The sequence below is a fragment of the Drosophila obscura genome, unplaced genomic scaffold, assembly GCF_018151105.1.
Source record: "Drosophila obscura isolate BZ-5 IFL unplaced genomic scaffold, ASM1815110v1 contig_179, whole genome shotgun sequence".
In the NCBI taxonomy this organism is placed as follows: Eukaryota; Metazoa; Arthropoda; class Insecta; order Diptera; family Drosophilidae; genus Drosophila; species Drosophila obscura.
In genome coordinates, this window is record NW_024542766.1 from 3,437,618 (window position 1) to 3,451,226 (window position 13,609).

General features: G+C 44.7%; 1 protein-coding gene across 1 annotated transcript in view; it reads left to right on the forward strand.

Annotated features, from left to right (window-relative positions):
- Positions 1-12,170, forward strand: part of LOC111079620 (chaoptin) — a 49,233-nt gene extending 37,063 nt beyond the window's left edge. The window contains 5 exon segments of the mRNA XM_041592456.1: positions 2,184-2,328; positions 7,964-8,074; positions 8,238-8,991; positions 8,993-11,521; positions 11,886-12,170. Coding sequence (XP_041448390.1) covers positions 2,184-2,328; positions 7,964-8,074; positions 8,238-8,991; positions 8,993-11,521; positions 11,886-12,065 — 3,719 coding nt within the window. The 3' untranslated portion in view covers positions 12,066-12,170.
- Positions 12,171-13,609: the final 1,439 nt, after the last annotated feature.

Below are 13,609 nucleotides of genomic sequence, written 5' to 3' on the forward strand. Positions count from 1 at the left end.
AGGGAGGAAACAAACCTAGGGTGACCATGTGTTTTAGCCTGATTATGGCAACGGGAACGACACTCCAAAGGGAATTTTCCATGTCATGCTTGTCAACTTAAATTATGGCCTGACCTGACCTTACCTTAAGCATTCAACTGATGGCATCGAGTGGATTGGTATGCTGCTGCTGCTGCTGCTGCTGCCTTGGGCATACAATGCTACATCTGCTTCCCCATCATCATAGAGCGAATATCTTTCTTCTTTTTTTTTTGTGCTTCGCCGAGTGTCTGCGTGTCTTTCCCGCACTCCTCAGGAATACCAACGTGTTCGAATGCGGGGGCATAGCCACAGAACTGGCAGAGGCAGTGGCAGCTGACGTGCAACATGAAAATGCACTTTTCGCTTTTAATTGAAAAATTTCTTCCTTTTTTGTCGGTTCGTTCTTTTGTGAATTGTCATTTTCGGCTTTTTTTTTAGACGGTGAGAGGGGAGAGGGGAGAGACTGAGAGTGAGGGAAAGATGAGGTCAGAGATATATTGTGCGGGGGAATGGTAGATGGATATCCATTTTTAGTTAGCAGGTTTTCAAACGCATACATTATGCATGTGATTTCCATTTTGCAGCTCTCTCTCTCTCTCGCTGCGTATCTCATGGATACACTGACTGACCAATGCCGAAAAATACACCGCGTTAAAGTCAAAGCGAAAAGCCCCGACTGAGCACAGATTGTAGCCACTGACTGACTGATGTGGCCATGAACGTTTAAACAACAACAAAAGCGAAGCTACACTGCGGCGCGAAATAATTAAACATCAATTTGATCAGTTCAGACCGAGATAAAAAATTCACAAAATAAAACAACAACAAAAACAAAACCGAAAAAAAAATCAAAAAGCCACAGCACACAAAATGCCAAACAACAAAGAAAAACAACAGCAGCACAATCTCTGACCAACAATTGATTGTTTCTTATAAATATTCAATGTGCCAGTAGTGAGTGCAGAATTCAATCGCTCAATGTTTTGCCTATTTTTGCTACATATTTTGTTGCTGTTGCTGTTGCTGCTGTTGTTGTTGTTGTTGCGTGGAATATTTAATAGTGGCAACGCGTTGATTTCTGCTGCAACTTTAGTGTGGTTTTCAATTGATAAAGTTCCCTTTTCGTACGGGCAGAAAAGTGCTCGAGGCGGGAAAAAGTGCTCGGGGTAGGAAAACATTTTAAAAAATACTTTCTAATTGAATTTCATATGTTGAACGCTTTGCCTGGTTTATGGTTTCATTCATAGACCCAAAATATTTGCTTGAAAATTCAACTGAAATCTTTCGGCCATTGCCCAGAAAATCTCTCTGCAGCTCCCATGAATAATTGAGCATACCAAAAGGGCAATTGAATTTTTTATACTCATCCCTCATGTGGCATTCAAAACATTTTGGTTAACTTCCTAATCGATTCGGCCTGGGCCATTGGCCCATAAAAATTTAATAAAACGAGCAAATCGTCGAGAGTGGCGACGCCGAGATTCATTGTTATATGCCCCAGCAAGATGTGTCACTCTGGCTTTGCCATAGACATAAAATGGAATTTGTTTCGGTTGTCCCGGCCCCGTCCTGCCCCGTCCTGCCCTGCCCTGCTGGCTGGTGTACTGGTCTTTGTTCTGATCCGTGTCCCGGGTCCTTGTTCCGGGGCGTACCGTTGCCTTTGGCTTGGCCGGAAAACGCGCAAAAATGGCGAGCGTGGTCCTGCCATGTCTGCGGGGTGTGTGTACTCGGTTCCATTGTCTGATGCAGCCACGCTGATGACCCATTTGCCTTAACGCGCTGGCGATCAAAACTGCCAAAACAAAAGCCATCATCGTTAGACAGGGAAAGATGGACCATAGATGGGGTCCCTGGTATATACACTGGGCTATTCCCTCGTTTATGGTAAACGCTTCGAATGCCGTTTAAAATCAATTTGAATGATGAACTGATGGCGGCATCCTCCATCGGCATCGCGACGAGCTCTCTCTCTCTCACTTTGTGGCGGTTACTCAGTGCTCAGGAAGGACTACATATATCCAATATCAAACCAATTCCAATTTACCAGCTCTACCCTCTATGTAACACACACACACACACACACACACACAGACAGACAGACAATGTACTTGCCAGCATCTCATCTTAACTCTCCAAACCTGCTATCTTTTGGTTCCACACAGAGTTCATGCACAGCAGCGTGCGGTATATCGAAATGTCCAACACACATCTGCAGAGTGTCGACGACGAGACATTCCAGGGACTGCGGCTCAAGACACTGAAGCTAATCGACAACGAGCTGCAGGATATATCCGAACGGAGTTTCAGGTGAGTGTAAAACAGAGTGTAAGGGGCTAAAAGGAAGGTGCTCTGCAAGAGTAGTGCTGACTCATATGGGTGACCCAGAACCCACGCCTCACGCCTCACGCCACTCACACACCTTCTGCTGGCTGGTCTATAGAGAAGGAATGATGACAGGACAGGTTACCCACTAAAAGCGTGAGTGAGCCTATGACCCGTTTTTCAACTGAGAAAATGAGGTGAGGTAAGGGTGTGGGTGGGGTGTGGCGGCCCTTTCCAGTGTGTGTGTGTGAAAGTGTTTTTGCGCTTTGTATATATTTTTTGTAGACTCACACCCGTGTACGGCAAAGCTGCAAGTTGTAAAAAAGGCGTAAAATTAAGTTTAACAAAGCGTGTGGGGTGGTGGGGTCTGGGGCTTGGGGCTTGGGGCTGGGGCTCTGGGATGGATGGCAGATGATTTTGGTTACGCTGCGAGCGGAATGGTTCGCAGTGGGGCACTCAGGCTGAAAATGCAAGCGGGAAATGCAAACTCACATACGCAGCGGAAAATTCAACACAAAAAAAAGTGAGCGACTGAGTAAGAGAGAGAGAGGGGTGGTGGGGACAAGGAGGGAAGGAACAAACTTTCAAGCGCTATTTGTTTGAGTGTAAATAATCACAAAAAGAGAAAAACGCGTGCAAAGAGAAACGAGTGGCAGCGAGCACAAAATTAAAGATATGCGCCCAGGACCGAAAGTATGTGTACTCTACTCCACTCTAAAAGAATGCGACAACAAACAGCAAAAAACAAGTTTCTTTTCATTCAAAATTAACTTTACTTAATTACACAGATAGTTTATAGGAGTGCCTGCCAGGTGCTTGCAACCTGCAACTGCAAGAATTTCCAACTGCATCGTGTTTGTTTTTATTCAAACTATTTCCAGGCGGTGGTGTTAAGGATCTAGAACAACAAATGCACCAAATTTGTTTTTATTAATAACATGAAAACTATTATATTTGGTGTATTATACTATCTCCAGGCTATATTTCTGCATAGGTCTTCTTCTGCTCCATCTACTAATAAACCAGGGAAGTTCATGGAGGAATTTAGCTTTGGGATATACAGGCCTATATTTATTAAATATATTTAGATTTTCCTTACTCGAACTTTTTGATCTGAACGGGTTTTGTATCTTGTCCCAATCTTGTCTCCTCTCACATATTTATTTGACGAAACTCGATCACAAAATCATTTAACCCCCCAAAGTGCATATGCTCTTTGGAGAAAGTTAACATTCGCCTGGCAGGAAAAATGTGCTTGTTGTGCTGACTGTAGTACAGTGAATACAAGCTCATATTTCGTTAGCTTTTTATGATGCCGCGTGCACACACACACACACACACACACACACAACGTAACGCATCAGCCATTTGACCGAGTAGTCGGTAGTCGGTGACTTTCCTCTTCTTTCTACCCCGCCCCTCCACCCCACAACTCCATCACTCCGTGCAACTGCTAACCGTTTTGTGTGCAAAAGAGATGGCCACAGGGAGGCAAGGGGGAAGAGTGGGAGAGGGATAGTGAGTCGACCGCATTTGGCAGCCATTTGGGTTTTTCTTTTTGTTATATTTTATTTTTACTCTCTTCCTTTCATCTTCTTATGCGCTTTTTGTTGCTGCGAAATGAAACGCGAAAATTTTTTAACGAGCACAAAGGGTAACCGGAGTTGGGGTCACGCCCCTTAACCACATGCGCCCGCTCCCGCACACACACACACACAGAAAAAGAAGAGACACACACACAGACATACGATACGCATTACGTTAGTAAAGTTAAATGGATGCCCACAGTTAACAGTTATTTGCAGTTCACCGAGAGACTGAGAAGGGAATATAAAGCGCATAAGAGGGCAGAGACAGAGACAGACAGACACGATACACGGTTACACACTCCACCGACATTAAGAATTTAAATCAAACTAATTAATGCTCATAAACCTGGCAAATGTGCTTAAAACCTACTCATCCCATCCGCACTGTTGTACCTACCAACCTACTGCTGCTTGCTGCTTGCTGCCTCCTGCCTGCTGCCTGCTGCTCCCATGTTTCTTCTAACATCACCATTCGCCCGTCAGTTAATCAAAAAGTTTGTTCTGCAGTTGGGGAGGATGGGGAGCAAAAAAAAAAAAAGAGAGAAGAAAACTCCACTCGAATAAGAAGGAGATCAGGACAAGTATAAATGTGCTCTGGGCGGCAAAAAATATATATCATACTGCATGGAAACGGATTATATGTAATCATATAATACACTGGGGGAAAATTCGTCTTACAGAAACTAATGCAAGGGCTAGTTTCACAGAACTTGGATGGTATAAAAAAAGAACAGAATCTTCCACCTTGTGACTTTCGCGAGGCATTCCAAGGTAAAGGTACATTAAATTCAGATCAAAAATTGCAAAAACTCAAAAAGGTCTTAATAAAAGAATGAGGTACAAATTAAATTGAAATTTTGCTCGGTGTAAATATTGTACATACATATTTATTCGTTTGTGTATTCCATTCAGCGAATTCACTGAAAATTTAAACGAATTGAAAAAGTTTTAGTTCATGGATTGTCTAATGAGATCTTTAAATTCAATGCATGATTAAATCTTATGAAAGTTTTTAAAACTGTATTTCAAATTAAATTGGTGACTTACAGCCTCAATGCTAAAGATGGATTAAGTTCATATTTATTGAATTGTCTTAAAATCATTACCCATATTTTACTGTTATTAAAGATGAATTCTCAGTTGCTTTTCCAATGATTTCCCCGCCTTAAATACCCTGAGGATAAATCCATTTTTAATATATTCTGTAGTAAATTTTTTATTTTAACTGTTTCCCTTAACCCACTGATATTTTAATTAAAGTTTTTTTCCGTTCCAATTTAAAGTCTCAATTGAGTATTATTAAAGTCCGGTTCCGGAACTGGCTGGGTGAGTCAAAGTTGATATAATTTGAGAGGATTTCCCCGCTTATTTGCTTTTGGCGGACTTTAAACAAACACGTGTTTGAGCATCTCTCCGATTCCGACCGCAAAAAACAGGCCCTGGTTAAAGTTCAACATGCACTTATATATAATTTATACATATGTACGGTTATATACATACGTATTCACAAAGTATATATGTATGTGTGTATTTACATAGTATATTTGTATACCTTTATAATACCCATCAAAAGGCAAATTCAGAAGTGGAGAGGCGGACTCGATTCCGTTACAGTTGTGGGCTATGCCAGATGGATAAGTTCTCATAAATATTTAAATATTTATGTATTTCAAAAATTGCTAATTAATAATTTACAATGCAATGTTGCTAAATTACACACGCACGCACACAACTGAACTGTGTGCCCCATATGGATGCATGTTTGTTGTTTGTTGTTTCGTGCTTGTTGCGTGTGCTGAGTGGCAAAGTGCCGTTAAATGCGCACTTGTCCGCTTATTTCATATACATTTCTGAATGACATACAATTGCGGAGAGAGAGAGAGAGAGAGAGAGAGAGAGTGTGTTTGATGGGTAGCGAGGGTCGTACGATAAAACAGGGAACAGGGAATGCACATTTTATGTTCAATGTATGCCCTACAGGTGCAGAATTGTACACGGCTTTAGATTTAATTTTAAAATGTGCGCTTACATTTAGAATTCTCATTTTGTCAAATTAAGTTAGCTTTTCTATATATTTAGTTAAATTTAGTTAAACTAATTAACCGAGCAACCCTAATACTATTTTAATTTCAATCTCATGTGGTACACTTTTCTATTAGTGACTTTGTAGGAACGAAAGTCCGTCTAAGTGATCTAGCCTCACGGCAAGCACGTACCAATAGTGCCATCTCTAGCTTAAAGCACAAGTCGCTCTCAGAGAGTGCAGCTGATTGACTCTCTCTCAGCTTCTGAGGGTCTTGTTTGTCTTCGCTACCTGCCAGCAGCGCAATGAGTTTTTGTCAAGCAACGGGAATGGCAGACATGAAATACAAAGAGTGGAACTTGAAAATGTGTCGAACAACAAAGACTGACCGCTTAAAGGTGCTGTCTAGCTTTTATTTTCATCTACTTTAATTTGTGTGCAAGTATTTTTCGAAATCTTTAATTATACTTTCTGTACAACCCTCGACTTTTGTGGGGGGATACTTATGTATGTACTCGCATGTGCGCTTGTGTGCCCATGCAATGTTGCCTATATTTGCTTGGTAGACTTTTTGATGACAAACGCATGCAGTACATACAAACATACATACATATATGGACACGCACACTTTCTCACAGCCGAAGCACGGCATACACGCAACTTGTTGTTGACCACAAGAAAAACAACTACGGAGATGCACAAACAACTACAAAAACAACAACAAACTACAAGAACGACAACCAGCAAATGGCGACCAAAACGCAAACCGAAAACAGCCGCTAACCGCTGACTGTGGGCACAAAAAGGAAAGAGCAGAGGCGGAAACGAGCAGAGCAGAGCAGAGCAGAGCAGGTATTGCCAGAACAAGGTGTATTGCATGGGAAGGTAAGGCAGTGCAGCTCTCAGTGTAAAACAACTGAATTCAGCTTCCTGAGATTTCTATTTGTGAATACAAATACAGTATAGGCCCCCTCACTACCAACGTTTGATCACGACTAAGACCATCCAATTAGAGACTACGCGACAAGGCTGTCTAACCTTCTACACATAAAATATACCTTGAACGAGAGGCGGAAAAAATACCAGAGCATAGCAGTGTTAGATGGTAGTCTGAAACGCAATGAAACCAAGTTTTGGCCGCAATTTCGGATCTCTATTTAATGCACCTTGCTGCCAGAGGCGGGACGCAGGAAAGCAGGAGAGCAGGAGAGTAACGGCAGTTGCAAATGAAAAGAGACCAACCACTGAAGCGAAGCGGCAAAAAAGATGGGAGGTTACTGCACAGAAGTGGGAGCGAAAAGAAGCCGCAAAAATTTGGTTTTGCGTTTGATTCTTCGTCGCATAAAACAACAAGTTCGGCTACAATAGCAGCAACAACAACACGAACGACTACAAAGCTACAACTACACCCACAACCAGCAGCAGCAGAACAACCCAAAAACTACAAAAAGATGGTGGAATATGCGAAGGAGGAGTTAGGAGTGGGGAGGCTGTGCGGCTTGTTTGGAAAATCTCGTGGTTTTCATAATTGAGGTCGACGCTTCACCCGCACAAAGCACTCTGTCTCTCTTCTCCGCTCTCCATATGTACATATATAACTATGTATGTGTGTGTGTGTGTGTGTGTGTGTGTGCTTCTAGTGCGTGTGTATGGCTATTAATGGAGCCTAGAGAGGGCGGGCGAGAGCGAGAGAATGTGTATGGTTGGTGGGGTCGCTTGGGTCGGGGACTTGCGACGCGTTAATTAAGTTTAAATATTTGTTTTCCGACTTGTGTGTAGGATATGTCAAAAGGCAGGCGGCACGTCAATTCCTAAGGCACCCAAAGGGGCAGGCACGAGGAATGGGGGGTGGTTGCAGGCAGCAGCGGAAACTGTTGATAGTTTTGGAAAAGTTTTGCGGAAACTTTCCAACCATTATATATATTTTTGATAACTATTACGCCTGCCCCATGCACCACCACTCTTTATGATAATCTTCTTCATCTGCAACACCGTCTCTCATCTTTAGCACGATGACGCATTCGCTGATGACATTGGATATCTCGGGAAACAAGATGCAACAATTACCCCTGGAGGCACTGCAGCGGCTGCACTCACTCACGCGACTCGTGGCACAACGGTGAGTGGAAAGTTCTCATCCAGAGAATGTTGAGAGTTTTATTAGTTGTTCCTCGAATGAGTAATCGTAGAGTATAGATTATAGATATATATAGTATATCTCCATCTATCCTTGACTTATTTTACACTCTTACTAATTCCGCTTCTCTGCTGCCACTCCACAGCAATCACATCACCACCTTGGATGGCAATTGGGAGGCCCAACACGACACACTTCGCTCGCTGCATCTGGCGGACAATGACATCACCGAAGTGTCACCGAATGGCGGCGGCGGTTCGTTGGAGCTCAGCTCCACCAATGACAACAGTTCGCAGCCCTCGAGTTTGGCTGCGGTGCAGACCAGCCAGGAGGCCGGTAATTCACTGTATCAGCCATCGCCCAGCTCCGGGGATCGTTCGGCCTTGGGTCGACCCTTTGAGCAGCTGCAGAAGCTGCTGTGGCTGGACCTGTCCAACAATAGGATCTATCACGTGTCGGGCAACTATCTGCCGCGTTCGCTGGTCACGATGGACTTGTCCAGCAACCTGCTGACCATTTTCCCCCAGCAGCTCTTTGAGCAATTGCCGGGCCTGAGGATCGTCAGTCTGCGCGATAATCTCCTGCGGAGTGTGCAGTGGAAGGAGCTGCAGGTGCGGCCGCTGCGCATGCACTTGGAGCGCCTGGATCTGGGGCAGAACTGCATCGAGAGCCTCGAGTCGGACTACTTCCAGCAGAACTACTCGGATGTGCACTTGCGAGCGCTCAATCTGGAGCAGAACTTTGTGACGCAGCTGCCGGCGGCCGTGTTCAAGGCCACGGGTATCGCCCACCTGGTGCTGGCCTTCAATGCGATCAGTCGAGTGCATTCGGCTGCCTTCGAGGGCCTTACTGATACCCTGGAATATCTGGACTTGGAGCGTAACCGACTGACCACAGTGCCCTGTGGCCATATCGTCGCTGCATCGCCTCAAGTACCTCTATCTGACATCCAACGAGATCAGTCAGCTGGTCAATCTGCCATCGTACACCGACAATCTGCGTGTGCTCAGCCTGAGTGGCAACAACTTCAGCATGATACCCGTGCTGGGCCTGAAGAACTACACACAGCTCTCCTATCTGAACATGGGCTACAACTCCATCACGGACATACCTGAGGGCATCTTTGCCGTCGATTCGTGGGGCAGTAATCTGCAGACGATACTCCTGCGAAACAATAAGATCACGCATCTGCATCTGGGCTCGTTTGCGGGTCTCGATCAGATACAGGAGATCAGTTTGAGCTTCAACGACATCACCATCCATCATCCGCTGGTCTTTGAGAATGTCTCGAGATCCCTGAAGATACTGGAGCTCTCGTTTGCCGTCTTCCCGGCCAGAAGTCTGGAGAGTCTCGATCCGCTGGACGCTCTGTTGCCGCTGTCGCAGCTTATTTGGCTGGGACTGGACAACAACAATCTGAAGAGCGTCTCCAACGAGTCCTTTGCGCAAATGCGCGAGCTGAGCTACATAAATCTGAGCTTCAATCAGCTGAAGGCCCTGCCCCGTGGGCTCTTCATGCCCGATGTCCACAGCCATCTGGTGGAGATCGAGCTGTCCTACAATGGCCTGGAGCACCTGGAGTCGCAGACCTTCCACAATCTGGGCGATCTGCAGACGCTGAATCTGCAGTCGAATCGTCTGAGGACCATTGCGCGTCACGCCTTCCACAATCTGGAGTTCCTACGCTACATAGATCTGTCGCACAATCGGCTGGTCAACATATCGCATGCGGCCTTCACAGTCCTGCCGAATCTGGCCGCCCTCGATCTGATGCACAATCAGCTGTGTTCCTTGTCGCTGAAGTCCTTCCACTACGTGTCGAATGCGACGACTCCGCTGCGCCTCAATGTCAGCCACAATCACATCTCCAGCTTCGACGATGAGCTGAGCAGCTACATGTACATCTACCAGCTGGACATCAGCCACAATCACGTGGCCAAGTCGGATAGCTTTATGAATCTGGCCAATACGCTGCGGTTCCTCAATTTGGCCCACAACTCGCTGGGCGCCCTGCAGAGTCATGCGTTCGGTGATCTCGAATTCCTGGAGATTCTCAATTTGGCCAGCAATAACCTCACCTCCCTGCGGCGGCGCAGCTTTCAGGGTCTGAACAGCCTGCAGGAGCTGGATCTGAGCCACAATCAACTGGACCAACTGCAGGTGGAGCAGTTCTCCAATCTGAGGAAGCTGAGGATCCTGAAGATCAGCTCGAACCGCCTGAGGGCACTGCCGCGCGAGGTGTTCATGAACACGCGCCTGGAGTTCCTCGATATAGCCGACAATCAGTTGAGTGTGTGGCCGGTGCCGGCGTTCACGGACATTGGCTTCACCCTCCGGTCCATCCAGATGTCACGCAACAATCTGGAGTATCTGGATGCCTCGATGTTCATCAATTCGCAGTTCCTGTACGACATCAGTCTGGCCCGGAATCGCATCACCATACTGCCGGACAACACCTTCAGTTTCCTGAACAATCTCACCCATCTGGATCTGTCGCAGAATCCGCTGGTCACGACCAATCTGCGCGAGGTGTTCGTGCACACGCCGCGTCTGCGAAGGCTGAGTCTCCATCACATGGGACTGTATGTGCTGCCGCCGCTGAAGCTGCCGCTGCTCTCGTACCTGGACGTGAGTGGCAACTATTTGCAGGAGCTGTCGCCGCTGGGCTCGATGCGGCATCTGCGGCACGTCAATGTATCCCACAATAAGCTCATCAATGCCAGCTGTGCCGTGGAGCATCTGCCACCGTCGGTTAGGGTGCTGGACCTCGCCCACAATCCCCTGCGACGCATTACGCTGCACGATCTGGTGAGCCTGCGGCATCTGGCCGAGCTGAACATCCTCGACGTGAAGGTGTCCAATCCGCAGGCCTTCTCCAAGCTGCGCTCGCTGCGGAAGCTCCATGCCAGCTCGCATGCGAATCTGGGCGAGATTGTGGCCCGAATACCGGGACTCCAGCAGCTGAGAGTGCACTGCCTGGAGCCGAACATTGGCGCTCAGTTCTTCGCCAAATTGGCCAACAACACGAAACTGCGACTCGTCGAGCTGTACGGCATCAATGTCCAGACCATATCGCCGGATGTCTTCACCGGCCTCGCCCGCAATCAGCGCCTGCAAGTGAAGATATCCCACACACGAATCTCTGACCTGCCGCCGGGTATTTTCTATACGCTGCGCGAAGTGCCGCATCTCTCCATCGACATATCACACAATCGCATCAATGCCCTGGCCGCCGATAGTTTCTATCCGAACAAGAGCTACTGGGATGCTGTGGGCACACGCAGCATAATGGGTGGCCTCATCACCGCGCACAATCCGCTGGAATGCGAATGCGGATTGGTCTGGTTCGGGCACTGGCTGCGACGCTGGCTGCGCGAATCCGCACAGATCAAGGTCATACAAAAGGATGACCTGAAGCGCATGGTTCAGGTGAGTGCGGTAATTGATTCATCCTACCCTACCCTCCCTACCCTACCCTTCTACACTCTTCTTCCTTTTGTTAATGGAAATCTTGATTTATTTTGTTCGGGAAAAAGTTACCCCTTTCGATAGCCGATATGCGAGTAAGCTTTTGCATATTTATTATCTGGAATATTCATATTCGTTTCTTTTGCATATCTTTGCAAAGTGCAGAAAAAACCACTGTAATTCTGATTAAACTTTGCAAAGATATACAAAAAACATTTTTTAGATCAAAGAAAACTTTGGTTATATATTCACATATGTACCTAGAGAATATTGCTTATCCTCCTTATCCCCTCCATTAATGACATATTTACTGTCTTTACTTTAGCGCGCCCGTGCCAACACCTGCCACGATCCGACATCGGGTCGTCATCTGCCCATACTGGAGATCTTTCCCGAGGATCTGCTGTGCCAGGCGAGTGCTTTGAGCAGCTCCGGCCAGCGGCTGTTTCTGCTATCCTTTGCCATGGCCCTGCTGCTGCCCATCATGACGACGATGACGCTTTGATGTTGGCTTTAGTTGCCGGCCAAGTAAGTGCTTCTGTGGTAGAGGTAGCGGAAAACTCTGCAGTAACTCAACTAACCATTGAATGTATAATATGTAGATACTAAATATATAAAACACTAACTCTAATCGGTAGCTACGAATTTTTGGGATTTAGCTAATGGTGTGGAGGTGAGAGGCGCCGCGTAACAATAAAGATACAGATAAAAACGATACTAAATAATTGAATGACAAGCAAATCGGTTTATGTCCACTCGTAATTGATAAGTTTTATATGCAATAAAGTCATATATACATACATACATACATACATTTATAATTAGTGGGACAAAGTCATGTGCTGGGCAGGGATTTCAATTTGTTGATTTTCCACATTAATTTCGATTACGCGCTTATCATTTTCCTTAATCTTTTTTCATGATTTTCGATTGCAATCAAATTAATTAAGCTGCTCATTAAAAACAGTTTCTTCCGCTCAAAGACTTCCAGCAGCGTAATAATCGTAAATAAAGTTGTCAAATAACTTTTTGTTAATTATTCCCAAAAAAAGAAAAATTATCCTCCTGAAAGTATTTGCCCGCCCATTGCATGACGACTGTGTCTTGGCCAACATTAATGGTAATTAATGCAATTGATTACACAGATAAACACACACACACACAGCAGCGAACATATGATGATTCCTACACCACACACACACACACACACACATTTTAGAGAATAGTTAATCAACACTTTTGCATCTACATAGATCCGAACTAGAGCCATAAGTTGTTAATAATAGTTTAAACAACTATTTTTAAAGGAGATAACAAAACAAAAAACAGAAAAAAAACAAAAAATAAATCTAGTTACAAATATTTGCATATAATTTACAATTTATGTAGTCAAGGCCAATAAGTACATTAACTATAAATCTAAATATATATACATATATATTCGAGTATATGGTATATACGATGAATTGAGGCATACATACATATATCTATGGCGATAAATATGGACAATTATTGGATAGCAATTACCAATTGTTTTTTAAACCAAAACGTAGAGAACAGTGCACAGAACCTAACAGCAGAACTACATAGAACTACAAGTTTTTGCCTACTTTTGCGGGCAGTCAATTTTTAACAGACACACACACAGACACACACACAGACACATACATACATACATATATATAAGTACATATCAGTTTTGGGCAAAGGATAGAAAACAAAAAAAGAAGAAAAAATAATATTAAAATTGAATAGTTATCATAACAAAATATTGAAAAGCATAATCGTGTCGCACACAGAACACACAGACACCACATCACAACACACACACCACCTCCCAGAAAATTTCCAAGCGATGCGAAATAAATTAAAATATAAAAAAAGAAAAGACAACCCAAAGGTAGAGAGGTACAATATAGAGGTTTTTTCCCAACATACATTTTATGTATTTAATTTTTTTTCGTTGCATTTATTTGGTACGAGTATTCCTCTCGTTTTTATTTCAGTTTGATTACAACAATGACAATCGTGATACTAATTGTAGTTGTT